Source organism: Pogona vitticeps, chromosome 5 (assembly GCF_051106095.1).
Source record: "Pogona vitticeps strain Pit_001003342236 chromosome 5, PviZW2.1, whole genome shotgun sequence".
NCBI classification, from domain to species: Eukaryota; Metazoa; Chordata; class Lepidosauria; order Squamata; family Agamidae; genus Pogona; species Pogona vitticeps.
In genome coordinates this window covers 155,744,219-155,769,942 of record NC_135787.1, presented here as the reverse complement: position 1 = coordinate 155,769,942, position 25,724 = coordinate 155,744,219, and the positions used below count along the sequence as shown (strand labels likewise).

The 25,724-nt window shown below is 38.3% G+C and overlaps 1 protein-coding gene across 2 annotated transcripts in view; it reads left to right on the top strand.

Moving 5' to 3' along the window:
- The window catches only part of EEA1 (early endosome antigen 1), a 93,072-nt gene that overhangs the window by 17,316 nt on the left and 50,032 nt on the right, over positions 1 to 25,724 (top strand). Inside the window, exons 3-12 of one of the 2 annotated variants that reach the window (XM_020816012.3) lie at positions 676 to 801; positions 10,201 to 10,328; positions 13,808 to 13,862; positions 13,974 to 14,039; positions 14,688 to 14,727; positions 16,251 to 16,364; positions 16,455 to 16,576; positions 18,306 to 18,461; positions 21,430 to 21,546; positions 24,549 to 24,887. In XM_020816012.3, coding sequence (XP_020671671.3) covers positions 676 to 801; positions 10,201 to 10,328; positions 13,808 to 13,862; positions 13,974 to 14,039; positions 14,688 to 14,727; positions 16,251 to 16,364; positions 16,455 to 16,576; positions 18,306 to 18,461; positions 21,430 to 21,546; positions 24,549 to 24,887 — 1,263 coding nt within the window. The remainder of the gene's footprint in view (positions 1 to 675; positions 802 to 10,200; positions 10,329 to 13,807; positions 13,863 to 13,973; positions 14,040 to 14,687; positions 14,728 to 16,250; positions 16,365 to 16,454; positions 16,577 to 18,305; positions 18,462 to 21,429; positions 21,547 to 24,548; positions 24,888 to 25,724) is intronic. The other variant, XM_020777325.3, reaches the window with a different exon arrangement.

The window sequence follows — 25,724 nt, the reverse complement described above, 5'->3', positions numbered from 1 at the left end:
TAGCTGGTGATCCGACCATGACAAGGGTACCGACTCGAGGTCAGTCACCATGGGACCACGCTCACTCCCGTTGGTGGAAAAGACCAGGTCTAATGTATGGCTGCCCACGTGTGTAGGGCCGTTGACATGCTGGGACATGTTCAAGAAGGCCATGGTCTCCAAGAACTCAAGAGCTGGTCCGGAAGTCTCTGCCCCCGCATGCACGTTGAAGTCCCCCAGGACCAATAGCCTCGGGGAACCCAACAGTGCCGCGGAGACAAAGTCCACCAGCTCCAGTAGGGAAATGGCTGGGTCGCGGGGAGCACGGTAACCCAGCAAGATCCCAATACCGTCCCTAGCCCCAATCCACACGTGGAGAGCCTCAAGACCCGGCTTGCATTACTGCTTGCACAAAGGTTAAATCCAGTACAACTATGCTACCGTAGTGAAGTTTTTCACTTTGTCAACATTACATTGAACTGAAGTCATTTTTGTCTTTGCTTGGTTTCTAACTTTTAATAGGTTTCTTATTCTTATCTTCTATAACAAATTTTCACAATTATATTTGAAATTTTAACAAAAATCATATTTTCAAATGGTAATGTTATTCGGAAATGTATTTTCTTCTTTTTTTGAGACTCCATTTATTTAAGGCATTTAAAAAGATGTACATGCCTAAAAGCAATTATTTCACAGGGCTTCATCTGTCCAGTGTGTATGAAAATGTACGTTACTGCCACTGATCTATATGAACATTACCAGAATCAGCACAGTGGGACAGAAGCAAGAAGACCGGAGCTTCGTGAATTGCCTGCTAGTACAGTGGGTTTTATTTATTTGGTGTCGCTCGCTTGGTTCTGGGATGCTTGTAAGAAATGAGTACTTCTTGTTTCTGGTTGCCTGGGTGTGGGTCTCCAGCTTTTCTTTATATTACCTGCTCTAGGTAGATATGGCCTCACCTTTTTATTCCATCCTTTGCACTGTAAACTTTACAGAAGGGGAATGTCAATCTGCTCTGGGTGTTTTCCTTACCTTTGATTTGCAACTGTCTTTTTTGTAGAATGGCTGTAGTATTGAAGATTGGGATTTAAGGAGTGGAAAATAATTGTGCATTTTTTCTACATGTTTGAACAAAAACCTCTTTGTATTACATGGTTTTCTCCTGTATATGTCATGTTGAATATAACGAGCAGTATGGTTTATGTAAATACTGTACATAAAATTTGTACTTTTAAATGTTTGAAGCTCATTTACTTGACATTATCATTTTATTTTATTTTTAAATTTTGGCTGTAGCATTTTATACCTGTCTGAAACAATCAGAAACAAATCTGTATTTTAAAACAAAGAAGTTTCCAAGTTGTGCCTCTCCTAGTCTATGGCTTATGTCAGAAAACATGAATTTTGCTTGAAGGTTTTCTTTTTGGAGAAACCATAATGGACACTGCTAAGTCAAAATTACTTTTCTTGAAACTCAGAATGTGTCCCTTTGCAAATATTTCCTAAGAAATTTGATGAAACTGAAAGAGTAAAATACTTAGCTCTTACTGTAGAGTTGTACTTTAGATTTTTTCTTCTTCTTAGTAACTTCAGTTTCGTCTGTTAAAACAAAGCCACTGGATTCAGATGTTGCCATGAAAACAAGCTCAGTAGTTTTAGTTTTTGTCTTATGAACAGTAATTGTTGTGAAATATATAAGTGGACTCCTCTTACACATTCAGGCAACCAGAATATTTTGCATCACCGGGGCAACATTTCTATATTCTCATATTCCCCTGGGCTAATTTCTCAGGTGCCGTGTGCTGATGGTAGTAAGGCTGAAATCAGTAGTGGACAGGATATAAGGTAGAAAAGACCACATTTTCTGTCTAAGATACCGCAACATTTTTTTATCACTTAAATGAGATTTTTTTTCTTTCTATTTCCCATAACCAAAGTATTGTCATGTAAAACTTCATTAAGTATTGTCAGTTAGCTCGGTTGTTTGTGTGATGCTAATATTACCAAGGTCATGGATTTGATCCTCATAGGCCATATGTTTTGAGATCCAGTGTAGTGTATGCTAAACAGAGGGTTGAATGGGACTCAGGAGATCTGGGTTCAAATCTGTATGGCTGTGGAAACTCATTGGGAGTGCCACTGGTAAAACCACCGCTTAAATATATTAGTTTGAGGATATGATTAGGATTGCCATAAATTGTAACTGACTTGATAGCACAGAACACACAATTGCATAATATGATGTCATTGTTTCTGAAAATTAAATTCAGTTGTTAGTTACTAGAGTGGACCCATTGAATCAGTGTAATATTATCTAGTTGGAATTAACAGTTGCATTTAGTCCACTATAAGTATTATCTAATGAAAGGGTTTGCTGAACAGTTAGTTCTGAATTGTAGTCTAAATCTATAGATACAATACAAGGAAACTCCAACTTAATCTTTTCAACTTTAACACAAAGATACAAATGCATTACTTGTGGATGCAAGTGAAAACATGAGTTTACAGACATTAAGATTTATATAGTACTTCTCCTAAATGCTTAAAGTTCATCACATTCAATGGGTTAGTCTGGATTTTGCCATTTTCTAGTCATTCTAGTGTTAGTTGACTTATCAGTCCCGTTGATGTCAGTGGGTCTGCTCCAAGTATGACTGGATCTAGAACTGATGCATTCTCTCAGTAATCATTGCACAAATTGTGTAATGTAGGAATTTGCAGTCAACAGGAAAGTTATTTTCTTATGTAACTAATAAATCTGGTACTTGGACATGCTTTTGATTGCTTTCTGCATTATTCTTTCCCTAACTTTGTTCCTATAGAGGGGTATATGCTTGTAGAGATGCTGCATAGATCTTGTTTTTTTCTCGCCCCATGCACTTCTGTGCATGTTGATTCAGAAGTTCTACTGTGCTTGCTTTTTAAAAAGTATGTGTAGGAGTATAGCCAGGCAGTGCCATCCAAACTGAAAGATATGTTGTCTGTAGTAAGTTTGGAACGGACAGAAGGCTCTTGTGAGGGCACAAGTGCCCTTCTTCTGATATAACTGGCCTTGTGCTGGCTGACTTTAAATCTCATGGCACAGCTGGCATAATTGCTATTCTGTCTGAGATCAACTGGCAGAAGAGTTAGAAAAAAAGGGGAGTGTCTGAACTCTTCTCAGTCCATACACATAGCTGCTATGCCAACACAAAGTTAGTTCAAGGTCAGGATAATAATTTCCAGTGTCCCAAAGATGGGAGGGATTTGGATTCAACACAGCCTCTGTTGCCTTCATGTCAGCTGAGCCATTCCTTGGCTAGTTAGAATTGCACCCTTTTTTGTGAATTGTATTTGCTAGTGGCTATCTGGATAAAAGTTATCAATAAATGTGGATGATTATTTTAAAAATAAGCATGTAAACATTGTAGGCTGTTTCAGATGCATTTTGTACTTTTATTTTGTTTTTGTTTTTTGTGCATATTGCAACAAAAGTTTCAGAAAAATGCAGTTTGAAGTCTTGGTTAAGTTTGTAAACTACAGATTTAATAAATTTATTTTGAAATGTGTACTAAACAAATTTCTTAATTTAGAAGCAAATTAAGGATGTTTCCAGTGGAATGTTGTACTTGCAGCAAAGGTAATACATGTAAGAAAAATAACATGTTAGAAACAGCTTTTAGTAATGGCTTTGCTGTAGTTTATTCAAGAGGTCTAATTTTTTTTTAAATTGGCTAGGCACATATTTTGGCATATTATCACTTATCTTTCATTCAGTAATCTAATGCTGTATGAATTGCTGATGCTATTACAGTTTATCTGTTCAGAACAATTTGTTTACAACCTTGAAAGTGTTGAGCAAAAACATAAAATCAAGAATTTTTATTTTAAAAGTAAGTGCAGTTTAACATAAAAACCCCTCATGATCTAAGAACAGTGGAATTTTTATAAAGCTGACTAAGAAAAATACGGAACACAAATTCACTCTTGTCAATACCACTAGGAGGGTGGCAGCTATATCTGTGGCACTAATGTGTTTTGACTAGACATGGGCATTTCATATTCGTATCCCTGGGAATATGAATACGAAGCATGGTGCCACAGGTGCCATGGAGGTCCCTTCCCTCCTTCCAGAACTGTTGTCATTGTGCCAATTGCAGAAATAATCCAACCGGCTCTTTCCCACTTCCCTGCACAGCCAATTGCTCAACAGCTGAGCAGGGAGACGTCATCCTGTCTTCTTGTGGGAGTGGTTGGTTGTGCGAGGAGACGGGGAAGAACCAGCTGGGCTACTTTTGCGATTGGAATGATGTCAGCAGTGATATACATGCATGCCACGTGAGTGGACTGGCCAGTTCTGGGGGGAGGGAATGGACCTCCATGGCACCTGGTGTGTCGTGCTTCATATTCATATCCTCAGGGATAAAAATATAAATTGCCATGTCTGGTATAGATGCTTGTGTATAGTGAGATTTGGGATGAGTGTTCCATTTTCCTCTTGTCTCATGATGCTAAGTATGTTCAGGAAAACTATCTATTGGATCACTCCTGTCTGCATGCTTAATGACACTTTCAAAGAAATCTAAAAAGATTACTGAGACAAGATATACTTTTGCAGAAGTCATGTTGATTGTTTCTGAGCAGAGCTTGCTCTTATATGTGCTTTTCAGTTCAGTCCTAAGTAAAGCTTCCATCCAATAGCCGTAACAAACACTACTGTAACTGGTCTGTAGTTTCCCAGATGCTCTTGAAACCCTTTTAAAAACTGGTATTACTGTATATTGGTCACTATTTAGCCATCTGGTATAGAGTACTGTACAGTGGTGCCTCGCTTAATGATTACTGTATTTGCTGGTGTATAAGACTACTTTTTTTGCCCTGAAAAACATGCCTCCAAGTGGGGGGGGGGTCATCTTATATGCCGGGTGCACTTCAGTTGGGATAGACATAGCCGCCCATAGTGGCCTTCCGATGCTTGCCCAGTGCCCATAGTAGCCTCCTGATGCCTGCCCACCTCATTCTACATACCATCCAGTATCACGCGGTATCCAGCGCGGCCACGGCGAGCATCAGCAGCGAGACGGGGTGCCAGCCTTTTCGACGTGACCGGCCTGTTCTGCTTGGCGGGAAGCAGTGGCGCTCCGGCCCGCCCCTTGTCTACGCAGAGCTCACACATGTGCACTTGCGCACTAGTGCTGGTCACAGGGAGATGCAGGGGCAGGCCGGAGGCGCTGTGGTTGTGCTGGGCCGTACAATGGTGACAATGAATAACACCTTTTATTTGGTGTGTGGAAGATGTGCGGAAGAGGGGGTAGTCTTATACGGCGAGTATATAACAAACTATATTTTGAGTGGAAATGTGAGGGGGGTCATCTTATACACCCAGTCGTCTTACACGCCGGCAAATATGGTACCTCATTAAACGACAAATCCGTTTTATAATGGGTTTTTGTGATCGCTATTGCGATCGTAAAACAATGTTCTTATGGGGAAAATTTGCTTCACGATGATCGGTTCCCTGCTTCGGGAACTGATTCTTTGCATTACAACGATTTAAAAACAGCTGATTGTCGGGTTTCAAAATGGCCGCCCGCTGTGCAAAATGGCTCCCCGCTGTGTTAAGGACGGATTCCTCGCTATACAGGCACCAGAAAATGGCCGCCCTATGGAGGATCTTCACTTCACGATGAGATTTTTCACCCATTGGAACGCATTGAGCGGTTTTCAATGCATTTCAATGATGACGATTTTGCTTAACAGCGATTTTAATGGAACGCATTATTGTCAAGTGAGGCACCACTGTATATGATCTCATGTATTTGCTACATATTTTGTTTAAAGATCAGCAATTTCACATGTTTCTTTAAAAAAATCTCTGTCTTAGACTCAGTGGTTTATTTGCTTCTAATTTTAAAGTGAAGTCTAGAACTTACACTCTTGTCACTGCTATTTGATTTGGTTCCCCACACTTTTTTGTTGGAAATATTAGTTTGGCATGACTGTTTGTCTTATATCTTCAGGAGGCAAGACAGCTAAAATAAATTATCTGACTTCTTTGCAGTTTCACCATTCTTCAAAACTCCTTTAATCATCTAAGTGCCTGAAAGTCTTTTTGCTTGCTTTCTGTTCCTGATGTATTTAAATAATTCTGTATTGTTGAAGCTGATGCTATTATGATATACTCCTCTAAATCTGTTTCTTCTTCTTCTTCTCTGTTCTCTTGCATTTCTTTTGCAAAATTTTGTTTTAGGCTTGCATCATTTGCCTATATCTTCCAGTTTCCAAAGCAAGCCTTTTTATTAGGGATGTGCACTAGAACCAAAATTTCATATTCAGAATTACAGTGCATTGGATTTGGAATTTTAAAAAAGAATTTCCAAATACAGTGGTGCCCCGCTTGACGATTACCCTGCTTGATGACGAATCCGCTTTACGATGAGTTTTTTGCGATCGCTATTGAAATTAGAGATGAGAGTTTGAGCTGAGGGTTTAAAGTCATTGTTAGTTGTAGTGAGTGACAGAACCTGTCAGTGTGAAATAGTCTGTGAGATCCAGTGATTTATTTACAGTGATTGACTTATTGATTCTTTACCAGTGATTTACTATTTTTATTTCCTATAATCAATAAACCATTTTTTGTTTTTCAAAGTTACACTTGTCCTTCGCTTGATTTTCAAGGATAAGGATAAGGCTAATAGAGTTTTGTCAAGAGAATACGCTGGTGATCACAAACACTCTTTTCCAACAACACAAGAGGCGACTCTATACATGGAAATCACCAGATGGGCAACATCGAAATCAGATTGATTATATTCTCTGCAGCCAAAGATGGAGAAGCTCTATACAGTCAGCAAAAACAAGACCTGGAGCTGACTGCAGCTCTGATCATCAGCTTCTCATAGCAAAATTCAAGGTTAGACTGAAGAGAGTAGGAAAAACCACTGGGCCACTCAGGTATAATCTAAACCAAATCCCTTATGAATACACAGTGGAAGTAAAGAACAGATTTAAGGAACTAGATTTGGTGGCCAGAATGCCTAAAGAACTTTGGAAAGAGGCTCGTAACATTGTACAGGAGGCAGCAACAAAAACCATCCCAAAGAAAAGGAAATGCAAGAAAGCAAAGTGGCTGTCCAGCGAGGCCTTACAAATACCAGAGAGGAGAAGGGAAGCAAAATGCAAGGGAGATAGAGAAAGTTACAGAAAATTGAATGCAGACTTCCAAAGAATAGCAAGGAGAGACAAGAGGGCCTTCTTAAATGAACAATGCAAAGAAATAGAGGAAAATAACAGAAAAGGAAAAACCAGAGATCTGTTCAGGAAAATTGGAGATATTAGGGGAACATTTTGCGCAAAAATGGACATGATAAAGGACAAAAATGGGAAGGACCTAACAGAAGCAGAAGACATCAAGAAGAGGTGGCAAGAATACACAGAGGAATTATATCAGAAAGATTTGGATATCCCGGACAACCCAGACAATGTAGTTGCTGACCCTGAGCCAGATATCCTGGAGAGTGAAGTCAAGTGGGCCTTAGAAAGCCTGGCTAACAACAAGGCCAGTGGAGGTGATGGCATTCCAGTTGAACTATTTAAAATCTTGAAAGATGATGCTGTTAAGGTGCTACACTCAATATGCCAGCAAGTGGCCAGAGGATTGGAAAAGATCAGTTTACATCCCAATCCCAAAGAAAGGCAGTGCCAAAGAATGCTCCAACTACCGTACAATTGCACTAATTTCACACGCTAGCAAGGTTATGCTCAAAATCCTCCAAGGTAGGCTTCAGCAGTATGTGGACCGAGAACTCCCAGAAATACAAGCTGGATTCCGAAGAGGCAGAGGAACTAGAGACCAAATTGCTAACCTGCGCTGGATTATGGAGAAAGCCAGAGAGTTCCAGAAAAATATCTACTTCTGCTTCATTGACTACACAAAAGCCTTTGAGTGTGTCGACCACAGCAAACTATGGCAATTTCTTAAAGAAACGGGAGTGCCTGACCACCTTATCTGTCTTCTGAGAAACCTATATGTGGGACAGGAAGCAACGGCTAGAACTGGATATGGAACAACTGATTCGTTCAAAATTGGGAAAGGAGTACGACAAGGCTGTATATTGTCCCCCAGCTTATTTAACTTATATGCAGAATACATCATGCGGAAGGCTAGACTGGAGGAATCCCAAGCCGGAATTAAGATTGCCGGAAGAAATATCAACAACCTCCAATATGCAGATGATCCCCCTCTGATGGCAGAAAGTGAGGAGGAATTAAAGAACCTTGTAATGAGGTTGAAAGAGGAGAGTGCAAAAAACGGTCTGAAACTCAACATCAAAAAAACTAAGATAATGTCCACTGGTCCCATCACCTCCTGGGAAATAGAAGGGGAAGATATGGAGGCAGTGTCAAATTTTATCTTCCTGGGCTCCATGATCACTGCAGATGGAGACAGCAGCCCTGAAATTAAAAGGCGCCTTCTTCTTGGGAGGAAAGCGATGACAAATCTGGACAGCATCTTGAAAAGCAGAGACATCACCTTGCCAACAAAAGTCCGAATAGTCAAAGCTATGGTTTTTCCTGTCGTGATGTATGGAAGTGAGAGCTGGACCATAAAGAAAGCTGACCGCCGAAGAATTGATGCCTTTGAATTGTGGTGCTGGAGGAGGCTCTTGAGAATCCCCTGGACTGCAAGGAGAACAAACCTATCAATTCTAAAGGCAATCAACCCTGAGTGTTCACTGGAAGGACAGATCCTGAAGCTGAGGCTCAGGTACTTTGGCCATCTCATGAGAAGAGAAGACTCCTTGGAAAAAACCTTGATGTTAGGAAAGTGTGATGGGAAGAGGAGAAGGGGACGACCGAGGATGAGATGGCTGGACAGTGTCTGCGAAGCAGCCAACATGAATTTGACACAACTCCGGGAGGCAGTGGAAGACAGGAGGGCCTGCCGTGCTCTGGTCCATGGGGTCACGAAGAGTTGGACACGACTAAACGACGACGAATGACAAAACTTTATTGGGAGATCATACCTTGTTGACTTTTTCTGTTTCCACTTTACCAGTTCCCTTATTTGAGGGAAGTTTCTTATTTTGAAATCAAATGAAACTACATTGCAGTTCCCTAGTGCTGCTTCACTTATACATATATAGTACATTAAATTTGATAGCACTGTTACCATTATTTCCAGCTGGCTCAACCTCATTTAATATCTTACTTCAAGTCTTAAAACTGCAGAGCTGGAAAGGACTCTCTGAATAATCAAGTCCATAATCAAGTCCATCCTTTGTCAAGGAGGCATAGTGGCGAATCATATTCCCAACCTCTGGCTTAGCAGCTAATAAACCACTGAGCTGTCTTCTCATATCAGGTCTTGATTAACGTAGAATTAAATCTGTGGCAATCTTTCCCAGCTGTTTGCTTCCATGACTAGCTGTTCAAGGACAGAGTCTTTTGCAATATATAGAAATAATGCTTATTTGCTGTGTCTGAAGCACTCATTTGTCCAATCATTTGTATAGTCAGCCATTATTACAACATTATCTTCTTTGGATGGCCTCCTGCTTTCACTCTTTATCTCAAGATCAACCTGATCTGTTTGGTCAGGGGGATGATAGACTGTAAGTTATTTTGGAGGGTCTGGCATTCTCATCTGTAGCAATTCTGTAGAAGAGTCAATCTCTTTTACATTTTCTTGGTTGCTTGACGCTGTGTTCTTCCTGATGTACACATGTAGTTTGATGTTATGTTTGGAAAAATACTTTTTACATATAAGTGGGTTCTTTAATTTGAAATATGAGTAATGCTTATTTTTTTAGCTCAGTTAAAAGAGTTGCTGGAATATATACAAAAGAATGAAGGCTCTGTGGACTGGTTCCATATACTGTATATATTATGGTAAATTATGATAGGCTGAAAAATGAAATGTGAGAGGCAGGATTTGAGTGATAGATAATGAAAAGTTATGTGTTCTCCAAATTTAGTTTGAACTTTATTAAGCTAAGCTAGGAGCTTTTTCCTTATTGTCTTTGAAGCTAACTGTGCTAACTGCTACAGTTGTAGAAATAAAAACTGGTACATACATTTAATTTAAACCACTATTTTATATCCAAACATAGGAACTCTATTGTTGAAATGTTTTCTTCTTCTTTTTCCTTTGGCACATAATAATTGTTTTGTTGATTAGGTGAAGCTGGTAGTCTGAAAAAAGATAAACATTTGTTTTCCCCCTCCCCTTCTTTTTAATAGGGATTTATTTGTCCCCTTTGCATGAAATCCCATGGATCAGCTGAAGAACTTTTCAAACACTATGAAGCAGTCCATGAATCTGGGATTGATTCTAGCCATGGAGGAGAATCTAACTTGTCTCCAAAAAGGTGCTGAGCTTTATTTGTTTTATATCATAATTGCATGTTAATCTGAGCACTGAATACATTGGAATGTGTTGATGTGTGTTGATACATGGTTCACCTGAATGAGAAGATGAAGTCTTGTAAGTCTTTGAAGATTTTTTCCTACTTTTATGGCCACACATTTTCTTGGACTACAGCTCCTAGAAGCTACAGTTACTGTGGCTTGTAGTCAAGGCTTCTGGGAATTGTAGTCTTGGGCTGCTGGTTGGAGATTTCTGATATAGAATATGATAATATCTAAACTAACAATTTCTTTTCATTTGTCATTAGAATAGCTTTCTCCACCATGGAATTCCATTGGTTAAATCCTTGTTATTATCTCAGTACTTTATTTTCTTTGTCACTGTTTTTTCATGTAAAAATTCAAAAAGTTACCATGTATGTTTTGAAATCAGCTTTGTGTTATTATTGGTTTTTATTGATTTAGATTAATGTGAAATGTTTTAGGGGCATATTGAAGTAAATATGACACGTCATAGAAATGCTCCCCCAATGATAACATAGTAACAAGGATTTGCCTCTACTGCTTCAGTCCTACAACTACACTAGTGCCTTCGGTCAAAACAAGTGAAAAAATTAAAGGGCTGAAGTTAAAAGGCTTGGGCAATTTTTAAAGATTTTTTCATTCTGCACAAAAATGTTTGTGTGGCACAACATGACACTAGCAGAGCATGACCTTTCCCTGCTATTTGAACTTGGAGTTGGAGAATTAATTTAGAAAAGTTCCTTAGCAATTGTGCCAGTTGGAATGGATAGTCCTTTTGACAATTCAGGCTCAGAACATGTACAACTTTAAATGTTAAGGACCAGAACTTTGAATTATGATTCATATTGGACTGGAAGCTTGTGAAGTTGTTAAGATGTGTTCCATTTGACCACTCTGATCAGCAGTCTAGTACCCACATTTTGGATGAGACAAAGCTTTTGAATATTGTCTCATCTTAATTTATTTCTTATAAACAGCATATTTAGAAGTTTAATTGAAAAATGATGAAGTGAAATTGAAATTAGTCGCCAGCAAAATAGCAGAGGTGGGCTACTTTTTCTCTAAAGCATGGGTTACCACCCTGGGGGTCATATCCCCCAAGTATTTTCTGACACAGGATCACCACAGTTATTTTTGGTTGCAGTTATTTTTATATTTATTAAATATGGCGCACACAATGCTGTTTTATTTTAATCTTCTTGACCCATAGATGAATTTAATCTGAACCAGAATTGCATACAACCTAGAGTTTTTAGTTATTTCTGTACCCTTTTGTATGAATTTTCCTTTTAAGAATGGACATCACTCCTATGCCTTTCGAAAAAACAGCTCTCACTTCTTTCTCTCTGCTCTTCCATATCCACCTTTGAAGGACCGATATCTGCCCTTTGAACCCGAGTCTTAGCCGAGCTCAAAGAGGCCTGAATGAGGTGAACAAACAGGAATGCCGGTGCCCAAGATGGTAGCAGGATTCAAAAGTTGTTGCTGTTTCAACAGCGGCAGCTTTTACTCCACCTGAGTCTCCCGCCCACTTGGGTGCAGCAACAGTGGCAGAGAAAGGAGAGGGGACCTGGGTGGGGAGATGCTTCTGAGCCCTGTCTGAATCATGGAGGAGAAAGACAAAAGGGGCAAAATGTTGAGAGGGGAGAACAAGAGATAGGCATGGGAGTGAGTGGGGGAGGCGTTTATTTGGACTCAAAGAGGAGGGGCTCATCACTGAGGGGGCTTTTTGAAGGGAGGGGACATGAAGGGAGGGTCATTTCTACACTCCAAAAAACTAAGTTAAACTCAAAGCATATTGATTTTTTTTCCCTTTTCATATTTTATCTGGTAGAGGCAGATTTACAGCCCCCAACCATAATTACATATTATTACATTAAAATTAATATATTTGGTTAGAATTGTATTCTAAAAAAATCTATTTTTAATGTGTTTTCTTTGCCCCATTAAAATGCCTTTTTATGTGAATGTGGCAGTTGTCTTAGCTATTATAAAAGTAGGTTGCAGTGCAAAAAAGGCTGGGAAACACTGGTAGAAGGTCGCATTTCCTTTTGAGTAAAATGACAGGGGCTACATACTGTAGATGGGCAGGGTTGAAACTAGAATGTGAAGTAAGGGACCCCACTGTCTTTTCCTTTCTGTTTCCACCACTTTATTTTCTTTCTCTGTTATTGTATTCTCTCCCTCAATCTTTGCCTGGCATGCTGAGATGTGAACAGGATCACTTGGAGAGGAAATCAGGCTGATGACAAATGGCTACAGGACCTGTGGATGTCCTATTTTTGCATACATACCCAGGAATAAGTCCCATTGGAAATGTCAAGTGGGACTTTTTTCTAAGTAATACACAGGCTTATCTTGTTAGTGAACATATTACTGACTGTTAAGTGAATTTAATCGCTGAAATTCAGTAGTAAGTCCCAGCTAGAGTAGGCCCATTGAATCAGAGTCACTTCCATAGATACTGACTTGCTCAACCTCCATTGATTCAGTTGGCCTACTCTAGTTGTGAATTTTTACTGGATTTCAGCCAGTATGTATTACAGCAGACTTGTAGCTAATGGATAATTTGATTTTACATTTCGTAGTGAGATGGTGTTTAGTCCTAAAGGAGCCATATCTTGTCACATAATATATGGTGCAGTAAGACAACTGCATGGTTATGGTATCCAGGCATTGCAAGAGCATGTGTTCTGAGTCATACTATTTAATTTCCAGTTCAATTTCTTGGTTAACCCTTTGGTATCAACATCAGTTTTGAAATTTTAGAAGATAGCACTCTTCATAGCATTGAACATGATTGCACAGAAGTGGTCAAGTTGATACAATTGCAAAGACGTATCCTCCCCACATAGAATATGGCATGAATGCTCTAACGGTTATTATTTGGATGATCATATCTTGTTTTATTAAGCTGAGACATGGATAAGCCATTTGCTTTCCCCTTTCAGCAAATGGTAAATCTTCCATTAATTACCGTATAATTTCCCATTAGGTAGAAGTTGATTTCATAGCCTTGTTCTGAAGCTGGTAGTCATAGTTTCTTGGTTAGGATAAAAGAGGTAACTGATTAATTAGAGATTTTTCTGGTTTAAGGAAAGGGACTAATAGGAGGATCAAAGAGATTGCATGTGCAAACAAAATACCCATGATAAACACAGTTCACTAGGAACTAGTCCCCACTGAACTTAGTTTGAGTTATTTTTTATAAATATGCTTAAGACTAGATTGCATATCCTATTAAACATTGTTTATTAATTGTTTTAGTATGTTGAACATGAGGTTTTACATAGGAGAGAGACGATGAATCTATGTCTAGCTTTTATTTCAGTTATTTAGGAATACTGAAAGTGATTTGTTTAGATGCATCATTTTAGAAAGATAAACTGCATTTAACTGCAATGATTTTAACAGAAGTTCCAACGCTTGTCTCCTTTTTAACATGGGCTGTGTTCAGTGATGACATAACACTATTGCGGCAAGAAGTTCAAGATTTGCAAGCTTCACTTAAGGTTGGAAATGTACATTATTTGTGTATGCCATTCTTCATTTCAATTGAAAATTTCCCCAGAAGATTCTCAAGGTTGCAAGCTCATAACATATTTTTAACTTTCTTTCTTCAGGAGGAACGATGGTACTCTGAAGAGCTGAAGAAAGAATTAGAAAAAGTTCAAGGGCAGAGACAGCAAGTAATTGCTTTAAAAATAGTTGAAGCAGGTTTACCACAAGCAGTTTATAATAAGCCTTAAAATGGAAGGTTAATACTCTTTTTTTGTAAGGCACGTGACCTGAATGAATTCATTCCATAGCTAATTTCCTGAAGTTATGTAAGAATATAAAATATCATTTGTATTTGCAATATTCAGCATTAAAAGTTTTAGTCAGTACATTTTCTTGTTAACATGCAGCATTTGATTAGTTTTCATCCTGAAATGTAAAGCATCAGTGTTTCTATCCTACTGTTTCATGTTTTCCTTGGGGACTTGCTGCACAATGGGCCCCTATTTTCTTCTCTGTTAGCATTTAGTGGACTTTCCTCTATTTAGTTCTCTTTTCTGTTGGGTTACTATTTGAGCTATGGCAGTTTGCTCATCTACTCTTTTCTTTCCCTTCAGTCTGATAGCATAATCAAGACAGGATTATTTTGAGTCGTACAACATATTTAACAACTTGGTGCTCTCTAGCAGTGACTGCATTAATGATCAACAACAAAATAGTTTTGTAGCATGAAAATACAAAAATGTGTGTATTTTAATGAAGTCAGTTAAATGACTGAAAACATTTGTGTAACCCCCAATGTCTACTCAAGCTTTTTCTTTCTTTCTTTCTTTTTTGAGGACTCTAAAGCTGATGGGCTGGCATCTACTGCATCTACAGGTGACAAATGTATTTTAAAAATGTTTTGTAGTGGTCATCTAGTAATTATGAATGAGAGAAGCAACACTTTTAAATCTAGTTGTCATGGGAATATTACTATATGATTCACATGTCTCTTAAGGCTTGTAACATTGTGTATTTCAATACAAGGACTTAATCAACTGCAATACAAATATTTAAATCTAAAATATATATCTTGTATGCTCCAGAATTTTCCTCATTTTCCTGCTTTCCCTTAGAACCCATTCTATGTCTTCAGAAGCCTGTGCACCAGTTCTGTGTTTTGATGAGTAAAAGAAAGGTTAATGTTCTCTTTAGTTGTGTACAGCCCCATTTCGTGTTTCTATAAAACATACTGTTTTTCTATAAGTAACTTTGGTGTAACTGATAAATCAGAATTTATATGGCCTTTTTAACTGAGAGGTAAAACCACATTTGCATCATAGAAGGTTAGGTAATTTGAAGACCATTACAATTTTATAATACACAGCAAACTTAGTGCATGACCATCAGATTATGCTAGAGTTCTTGGTGCTTTATTTATATTTAATAAAATTACCTGTAACTTTGCATTATAATGGTCTGCATTATCCTGCTTCTGTGTTAAAAAAGAGGGGAGATAGTGGAAAAAATCCAAGTGTTAGGAAGTGGCCTAGGTTGATTAATGACTGGGTTGGGGAACTTCTGAGGGTCCAAGGGCCATTTTTGTCCTCCTTTGTACCTTCACAGGATGAAGCCCTCTTACTCCCACCTTCTGCTGGCTATTTTTAAAGTACAGAAATTGCTAGTTACGCCCCCCCCAACTTCTGGGGAATGCAGTGTGCCTTCTAGATGTGTTTTGTCCTCTCTAGGCCCCCCTCTTACATTTTAAGGTAAAAAAAAGTCCTTTTGAGAAATAGGAATCAACCAGCCTGGGTGAAATTACATTTTCAGTGCAAATTGTCAGTTTGGGCACATCATATTTGGGGACTTTTCAGGGAATGGGAGGCATCAGGGACACTCCAAGAGCTGTCCTGGGAAGCTGCATGTGGCCCACCAGTCACACTTTGCTGACCTCTCATTTAGAGACTGCATTTTATTTCTCAGCTACTAATTTAATATAGTCATTTATTGTAGGACATCCTTCTCTAATTTTATATTCTAGCGTGTTAATGAATTGTGGCCTTTACAGGTAACCGTTTCCCAAATTTGAAGGAAATTGCAGTTTAGAACAAAGCAAAAATGGAACTTTAAAACTCACTGTCTGCTGGCTCGAATAGTCCTTGGCCATTGGCTGTTACTTATGAGTAAGCACAGTATCTAAGTACAGGAGTTTAGATGTTCTTCAGTGTATGGTAGATTCAATAGCTATGGATGCAGTTCTAAGCACATTCTGGAATCTAGGTCTGAGTGAACATCGCTACCACTGGGCTGCACAGTATTTAAGTGTGTCTTTATTTGTTTTCATGATACCTAAGTAGGAAAAATATGTAAATCATTGCTCCAACCTGAATTATTTAATAATTACTTATATTTTCTTTTAGAATTAGAATCATTAGAACAACAGCTGGAAGACAGTCAGGTAGAAAAGTTCAATATTAAGCAGATGAAAGACTTGTTTGAACAGAAGGCAGCACAACTGGCCACTGAAATTGTGGGTATGTCCCCATAATTATTTATTGTGTAATTTGATTCACATTTTTGTTTAAAGTGAGTGAAAAATTTTTGTGTAATTTTCCTTCAATCAGATCTTAAAGCCAAATATGATGAAGAAAAGAGTCTACGAGAAGCTGCAGAACAGAGACTGGCAAATTTGACTCAAGAGCTACAGAAAGAAAGAGGTGTATGTGAAGATTTAAGAACAGAACTGGTAATTCTTAGCATATGATCATATTTTTATTGTGTTGTCCAAATCTGGCTGTTCTGGATATTAGATTTTTAAAAGTACAGGGTTTTAAATCAACCTGCCCTTTTTTTACTTGTGAGAAGGATTCATTTTTGGCAGAAAACAATGCTCTGATGTCAAGAATCTTTTCTCTTGCACTATACTCAATAATTTTCTAGGTGGCAAATGCGTATAGCTATCGATTTCTATATACTGCAATATTTTTTTTGTTTACCAAATTATCATGGCATAGAATTTTCAATTATCTGCTGCCACTGCTATCTTATGCTTGTTTATCTCTCTTAGTAAACATGGTTAATATGTGCACAATTTATAAACTACACTACCCTCTCTATTTTCTACCCAGAAGTAGAGTATAGGCAGAAACTCTCTTTGTCTCTGTCTCTGTCTCTCTGTATGTGCGCATGCGTGCATGTGTAAATTAATCACTGCTATTGAAAGTGTTAACTTTCTCTTCTGATTTAGAGCTACTCTGATTATCTCCAGTGGATGTTGGTGAATATGTCCTCTTGTAAAATGTCTTTCCTGTAAAAGCTTCCACTGAAACATGAAAAGTAAAATAGTGCAAACTGCCATTTTAGAAGTATTTTATTATTGAAAGTGAGATAGTGCTTTGTGTAGCAGCTTTCATAAAATAAGTATATTTTAATCTTGTCAGTGTAATATAGTAGTGACCAAACACTGTTCTGCAAATTACGCCTGCACCTTGAATCCTTTTTAGGAGAAAGGTGGCATATAAATATTTAGAATAAAATAAAATAAAATATGTATGAGGATATCACCAGCTGGAGGAAATTGCTATAAATTAAAAGAGTTCGTGCTTTGATCCTGGGGCTTACTAGAATAATGTGCAATCAATCTCGTGTGCAAGTCAGAAGAACTCCAAAATCAAAGTCAGAACTCTAACTACTGTACCAACAATCTCCCTCTGCTTGCAGAAGGAGATTGTAAGTACAATGGTGCCTCAAAAGACGACATTAATCTGTTCCACGGTTAATGCCGTCCAGCGAAAAAGCGGTCTCAGAAGCCTCCTGGGTGCTTTTCCACTGCTGAACAAGCCCTGGGAAGTTTCTGAAAGCGGCGCTTTGCGGGGGGTGGTGAGGGGGTGGCCACTTCAGAGGCTTCCCCGGTTCATTTCCACTGCCTGTTTACCTGCTGGGAAAGCCCAGAGAAGCCGTTGACACCCTGCACCAATCAGCTGTGAGGCGGGGAGGGGGTAGGAGCGGAGAAGAGCTCCCCTTCCCAGCAAAGCACCACTTTCAGAAGCCTCCCAGGGCTTCATCCTCTAAACAGGGCCATAGGAAACATCGTCTTGTGAGGCACCCAAACCCTTGCTGGACTCAGTCGTCCAACGAGTTTTTCGTCCCGCGAGGCAATCGTCTTGCAGGGCACCACTGTACAGTAATTAAACAATTCCTCCTTAGATGATGGAACTTGCCTGATGTGGGCATGGTAAATTTGTGTGAAGGCAGGGAAAGTATCCAATCTGAAGCAGGATTTCTTTAATTAATGTCAGACTCCCCAGATGAAGAAAACATCACCCTTATGCAAGCCTAATTTATAGAACAAGATTTTGGGTGATGCATTTGGTATGTCCGTATTTGGTATTTCCCAATCTGAAATACCAAAATGAAAAAATGCTTGATGCGAATATATTCAAAACACTAATTCTAATTTTTCTGACTTTGTATAGCTTCAGAGGCCTGGAATCGAAGATGTTACTGTTCTAAAAAAGGAATTAGTCCAAGTTCAAACACTTATGGACAAGATGACTTTGGAACGTGAGAGAGAATCTGAGAAACTGAAAGATGAGTGCAGTCACTTGCAGGCAGAATACACAACCGCACAGGTATTAAAACTATGCAGAAACATAGTTGAGTATGAGCCAGTATTTATGTAAAAATAATACAGGTTAATCTGTTTTTGTGTTAACAGAATGCTTCCTTTATATGAATGAGTAACTTTGGCATACCACCATTATCAATTCATATTTCCTTGAATTTCTGCTTATGTTGATACTTCCAGGTATGGAAGTATGACCACTTTTAACTGCAGTTGGTCATGCCATTAGAGCGTTTGTATTTTGATAGTTCAAAAGTGGTATTCTTGGAATCAGTGTAATGTAGTTTGAAATTTATAGGATACCTGTTTGCTCAACTTGCAGTTTGAAGGATTTTCAAAGAGGATGAGGCATAAACTGTGTTAATGTTCACAAGACTAGTTACCATGTCAGAATGCCCTGAAGAGCTTAACTTGAGGTTTCTTCATTAAATTGAATTAAAGTAAATTGATTATATAGATTTACTCAGTTATATGATCTGTTGCACAAGACTTTAGTGGGAAAGGAACTGTGGAATGATATACAGTAGCTCTGAGGCCAATATATGTCTTGAACATTTAAATTCAAATTTTGTTTAATAATCTATATTTGATTGCTGGAAACATGAGGCCCAAGCTCTGAGATTTACTTTAGCACCATCTGTGCTAGAATATTTTCATTATACCCTTCACTATAAGTTCTTCACAGTCAGTGTGTGAGTTACAGCACAGTTTGGTACATATCTGCACATATCTAAGATCCTTTATGGGGTTAATCTCAGGGACTAAGAAGAGGGTTGCAAACAGGTTTAGACAGAAGTAAACCCACCTGATTTAGATACAATCCCATGAGCCCTGTACCTCCTTGAGAACAAATCCTATTTAATTTAGTGGGTTTTATTTCTTACTAAATTTAAGATCATGTTGCTACAAGTTTTCTGTCTATAATAGCTTGTACTCATCATTTGTTACATGACTTTAAAAAAAATGATGGGTTCATCATCTTTTTTATTCTAGATATTAAAAAGCCTGCATAACTTTTAATTTTATTCAGGAATTAATACAAAGATTATTGTTATTAAAAGAAAATGGCTTAAATCAATCTTGCTTAAAATAAGAATACTGTATATTTATTTGATACATTCCTTACTAAAAGTGCATTTTTATAAACCTTTGCATTACTATGATTCTTGACTCAACAAGTAATACATAAGGTTTCAATATCCCCTCTGTAAGAAAGATGCATATGTGTTACGGCAACAAAGTTACCTAAAGAGTAGAAAGTTTCCTCAAGATTAAAAGTATAATCTTATGCATATTTGTTTGTGAAGAGAGTCCCACTGTGTTGAATGGGTTTTATTTCTAGGTAAATTTACGTAGGTTTTGTAGCCTGTCAGTGCATTCCTGCACATATCTGCCTAGAAGTTCGTCCCACTGGGATCAGTGGGGCTTTTGCCCAGGTGAGTGTTTGTAGGACTGCAGTTTAATCTGCCAGAGTAGCTCCATGAAATCTTGATTAATATTGTGGTAACATTTATCTTTAATTTCTTTCATCATTCTCCCATTATCTACTTATTTTTGATGCTTTTCTAATGAAGCTCATTAAAGCTGAAGTTTTTTTTTTAAAAAAATCTTACTGTATTTACTGTCCTTCCACAAGATCGCTTTCAGATCACATTAAACCAGATAAGTTTCATTAACATTTCCATTAACAATGAAAACAGTGCCATCCCTGATGAATTTTAGGTGGGCAGTAAAACCATTTTCATCCTGTTTGGATTTTAGTGGTTCTCCATTGAATGGCAGAGCAAGTGCACTTCAGCCTGTCAGGAGGTGGCTAGCTGTCGTGGTGCATCTTCACTCAGCACCACACTGATTTTTAAAGGGGAGGAAAACAGAGGTGGGCTGGTGGTGGTAAGGTTGGCTCCATTTCCTTTATTTTTATGAAAGTACGAAGCCAGTATTGAGTGAACAAATTACTTAGCTGAGTCACTACTGGGACCACAATGTGTGTTCTGTCAAATGCATCTGCACCACTGCCCTGGCATAACATTTCCCTCATTGCTGCATCAGGGATGGAAGCTTTGAAGAATTTTAGGGAAGGGAGAGTGCAGTTACAGTAGATTTTCAGCCCTGCTTTTCTTTCTCCACTCAGTGCTAGACCTTGCCTTCAATTTCTTTCTTTATTCATATCCGAACACTGCACAATTTAAAATTATGGATGTACTGTATATGAAATACAGGTAAAATTAAAACAAGTTAAAATGTTAAGGTAATTAGACTATTTTTCTCCAGAGGTGCGCTACGTCAATAATATTATCTTGGACATTTGCTATATCTTTTTTGATGCATGTGGTGAGGCATTCACGTTAAGTGTTGCATTGACTGGATTTCTCCACAGTCACAGAAGATTTATCTAGTATCCAAGTACCCCCATTTTACCTAATTATTCTTTGATCTTCCTACTTCACTTTGACTTCCAGATGGAAGATCTTCTAAGATTTTCACTTAAAAGAACCAAATTTGGTCACATCAGAACTAACATCTAAGCATCTGGTATGCTTGTTGAACATGAATCCAGGCATGAAAGAAATGTCCGGTTGGGTAGATTCCAAACCCTCATTACATTTTGCAGGATCTCCAATGTGTGGCGATGTGTTTGTAAGCACACCAAAACAGACACAGACGCAGAAGATACTTTGTAACATTATTCTACCCCATGTACATCCATATCTATTAATAATGTATGGAAATGTTTTCACACAGAGAATCTTGTTTTTTATTCTTTTTTCTGGTTGCCATGGTTAATTGATAATGTTTCCTCTTTTTTCTGGAGTAAGAGGAAAGTTTCTTCCTGAGATGGAAGTTCTGGAATATAATTATTTTTACTCTTTGACATGTTAAGCTAGTCAGAATGCAGTTTCATTAAATTTCCATTGTGAATCTTCATACACTGAACTAAAGATGCGAATTGACTTTCTGTTATGTCTTTTCTTAAGGCTACCATCACTCAGTTAAGAGCTGAACTTGCCAAAGGACCACAGGAAGTTGCTGTATATGTACAGGAACTTCAAAAACTGCAAACATCAGTTAATGAATTAACACAGAAAAATCAGGTAAGACTTACATGGCATCACATTTGCTTAATTGTATGGAATGGCACAACAGTTAATCCTAGGCCAAGGTACCAGACAGGGATGCCCTCTCTCACCAGTATTTGCATTAATTGTAGCGTTGTTAGTGAATGATATTAAAAAAAGTTATTTAATAAGAGACATATGTTTTATAGATAGAATTGAAATCAGTTTATTTGTTGATGGAATATTAACAATAAAGGATTCAAGTAGGGTGATGGGTCAGTTGAAAATGCATTTAAAGGAATTGGGAGAAATAACCGGTCTACAAATAAATTGGCATGATCCTATTCGATTGTGATAAGGAAGTAAAGGAGAGGATTAGGAGTATATTTAGAATTAAAATATGTTCTGTTATCAAATATTTAGGTATAAATATCACCAAAAACTTAAAATATTTATATAAAGATAATTTTGAGAAATTAAAACAAGAAATTAAAAGTAAATTAAATGATTTTGAGAAAATTGAATTATCATGGTTTGTTACAATAGCAGCATGTAAAATGAAGATTTTACTTAAATGTATTCTCGAAGGCTTTCATGGCCAGGATCCAATGGTTGTTGTGGGTTTTCCGGGCTGTTTGGATGTGTTCTTAAGGTTTTTCTTCCTAATATTTCACCAGTCTCTGTGGCCAGCATCTTCAAAGGACAGGAGTCAGAACTCTGTCTGTGCTGTGGTGTGGTTTGTTGGGTAGTTGAGTATTTATAGCTATGGCATCAGCTTTTATCCTTTTCAGGAGATTGGGTGATTATGGTGATCGGCGTGTTTTTTTGTTGTGGGTGTATTGTTGTGATAAGGAGGAGAGATGATCTGTCACTGTGATTGATGGGTGTTGTTAGCTGTTCTTTTGTGTGCAGTGATCACATATATCTGGGCACAACTGCAAGGTATCCGGTATACTCATGCAGTGGTGAGGGGGTCCCTTTTTTCCTTTGCTGACTGTAACGGCAAAAAACACAACCTACAAACAGTTTTCAGACCTACCACAAAAATACGACAAATGTTACGGTCAGCAGTTGCTTTGCAGTTGTGCACAGCTATATATTGGAACCACAAAACAAAGCATCCACACCAGGATCAAAGAACATGAGAGACACTGGAGACTAAAACAACCGGAAAAATCGGCAGTCACTGAACATGCCCTAAAATAAGCTGGACATGAAATTCTATTTCAAAAGACAGAAGTACTGGACAACACCAGCAATCATTATGTTAGACTGCACAGGGAAGCCATTGAAATCCACAAACACCAGCAGGTCTTCAACAAAAAGAAGAAAGTTTAAACTCGACAAAGCCTGGCTCCCAGCACTGAAAAATACAAAAGTCAACAAACTATATCCAGTCACAAGGAGCAGTGATCACTGCACACAAAAGACCAGCTAACGATACCCATCAATTACAGTGACAGATAATCTCTCCCCCTTATCACAACAATACACCCACAACAAAAAACATGCTGATCACCATAATCACTCAATCTCCTGAAAAGGACAAAAGCTGATGCCACAACTATAAATACTTAACTATCTAACAAACTGCACCACAGCACAGAGTTCTGACTCCTGTCCTCTGAAGATGCCGGCCACAGAGACTGGCGAAACGTTAGGAAGAAAAAAATTTAAGAACACGGCCAAACAGCCCAGAAAACCCACAACAATTTTACCCAAAATTATTTTTTTTGTTTAGGATAATAGTGATTAGGTTCACAGAACAAGAACTAAAATAATGCAAAATATGATTAATAAATGTATAATGGCGATAGAAAAGAAAGGAATAATAAAAAAGATGGTGCACACTGCAAAAAATAGGGTGACTGCGACTTCCTGATATAAAGCTGTAAGAGTCTTATGAAATTTTAAGAAATGGTTGTACTGAGGAAAATACAAGGTGAGAAGTTATTAAGAGGGTTGATAAGTAAAATTTATAAGATGCCAATAGAAATGGAAGACCAACATGATGCACTTAAAGCATCATGGGAAATAACTTTTGGGAAATAAGTACCAAAATATGAATTATTAAAATATTTGGGATAAAAGAATATTAAAATGTATGTCAGTAATAATAAAAGAACATTATTATAAACTAGTTTGGAAATAGTGTTTAACACCAGTAAAATTTAATTGTATGGATGGCAAATTTTCAAATTTATGTTGGATATGCAATGCTTATATAGGTACTTAATTTTGTATGTGGTGGAAAATATAAAAATGTAATGAAATTTTGGGAGCTGGTTTGTGAAGAAAATAAAGAAATGCTAGAGTTAAATGTAGAGTTTACTCTGTTATTAGTATTTGATAAGGGACAATGGAATTAGACAGTAGTAAAATAATTTATAACAAATTTAGTATCAGAAGCAACATTAGTTATAGCTAAAATTCGGAAATTAAAGCATGAATTTCAGTTAAATGATTAGTATAAAGAAGTGTAGAATATCACTATTAATGATTAACTTGTGATATTAAGTTTAAAAAGAAATAGATAACATATATTTAGAGATATTTAGGGAGTTTTTAAAATCAACTGCTTATTGTGCCATCAAAAGAATCAGTGCAGTGTTGGAAGGGGAATGGGGCATAATAAATGAAATAAATGCATTATGTCTTCAAAGGCTGGAGGGGGCCTCTCTCCTCTCCCTGTCTCTGTCTTGCTGTGTATTAAGTTTTTTATTTTTTATTTTTGTAGTTTTCGTATGCTTAATATTCTTTAATAACCCCCCCACCAAAATCTTAACAGACACTAAATGCAGCCATTTGTAAATGATTAGCTAAAATTCAGTGTTATGTACTTAAAATTTTAAAAGTATTGAACCATTATAAATTAATACTCTGCCAACTTCACAGAACTGATAAAGGTATCTCAGAAGAGGAGAATTGTTGTCAGAAAACATGAGCAAAAAACTGCATCTTGGTTCATTCTCTGCGGGATGTTGCTTTCAGTCATGCAATTACTTATGTGCAATGTTAATTTTGATTTGGTATTATAGAATCTGGTAGAAAAATTAAAAAAGAAAGAATTGGATTATAGTCAGTTGGAAGAAAAGCAAACTGAAGAATCACTAAGCAAAAAGAATCTTCAAGCAACCCTTAATCAGAAGGATTTGGACTGTCAGCAACTTCAGGCAAGGCTGTCTGCATCTGAGGACTCTATACAAAGGTTACAGAAAGAATTAAGTGAAAGAGGGGAAGCAAGTCAAAAACTGAAGGAAGAATTGTCAGAAGCCGAGACCAAATACCAGCACCTTAAGGCAGAATTCAAACAGCTACAGCAACAAAGGGAGGAAAAAGAACAGCACAGTCTGCAACTTCAAAATGAGCTCAATCAGGTAATTTTTTTCTCACACAGGCAGGATGTGCCCTTGTTATATAGTTTTCTTTAATTTAATATTTTTTTGCTAAGGTCATTACAGAATGGAACATAATACAGTGGTGCCTCGCTTAACGAGCGCTCCGTTTAACGACGAATCCACATAGCGATTAAGTTTTTGCGATCGCTTTGCGATGGCCCCTATGGGGAAAATTCGCTTTGCGATGATCGCGGGGAAGCATCATCCCAAAGGCCCCGCCGATCAGCTGTGCTGTGAGGGGTGGAGAGAGAGCCGAAGCACAGCTGATCGGCGGGGGTTTGCGATGATCGCAGGGAAGCCAGCATCGCAAACCCCCACCGATCAGATGTGCTTCGGCGCTCTCTCTCTTTCCCCCCTTGCAGCTCCAGCCTTGGCAGGGAGACTGAGGCAGCACCTCAGTCTCCCTGCTGAGGCTGGAGCTGCGAGGGGGAAAAGAGAGAGAGCGCCGAAGCACAGCTGATCGGCGGGGGTTTGCGAACCCCGCCGATCAGCTGTGCTTCGGCTCTCTTGCTCTCTCTCCCCCATCATCTGAAGCCCCGCCGATCAGCTGGGCGAAAATGCGGGCTTCGGGATGATCGGGGGAAGCGCTTCCCCCCATCATCCTGAAGCCCCGCCGATCAGCTAGGCGAAAACAGGGCATTTGCGATGATCGCGCAGAAGCGATCATCGCAAACGCCCCGTTTTTGCACAGCTGATCGGTGGTTCCAAAATGGCCGCCGGGTAAATAAAATGGCCGCCCGCAGTGTTTTCGCGCCCTTTCCTCGCTTACCGGGCAGCGAAAATGGCGGCCGGATGGAGGATTTTCCCTTAAAGGTG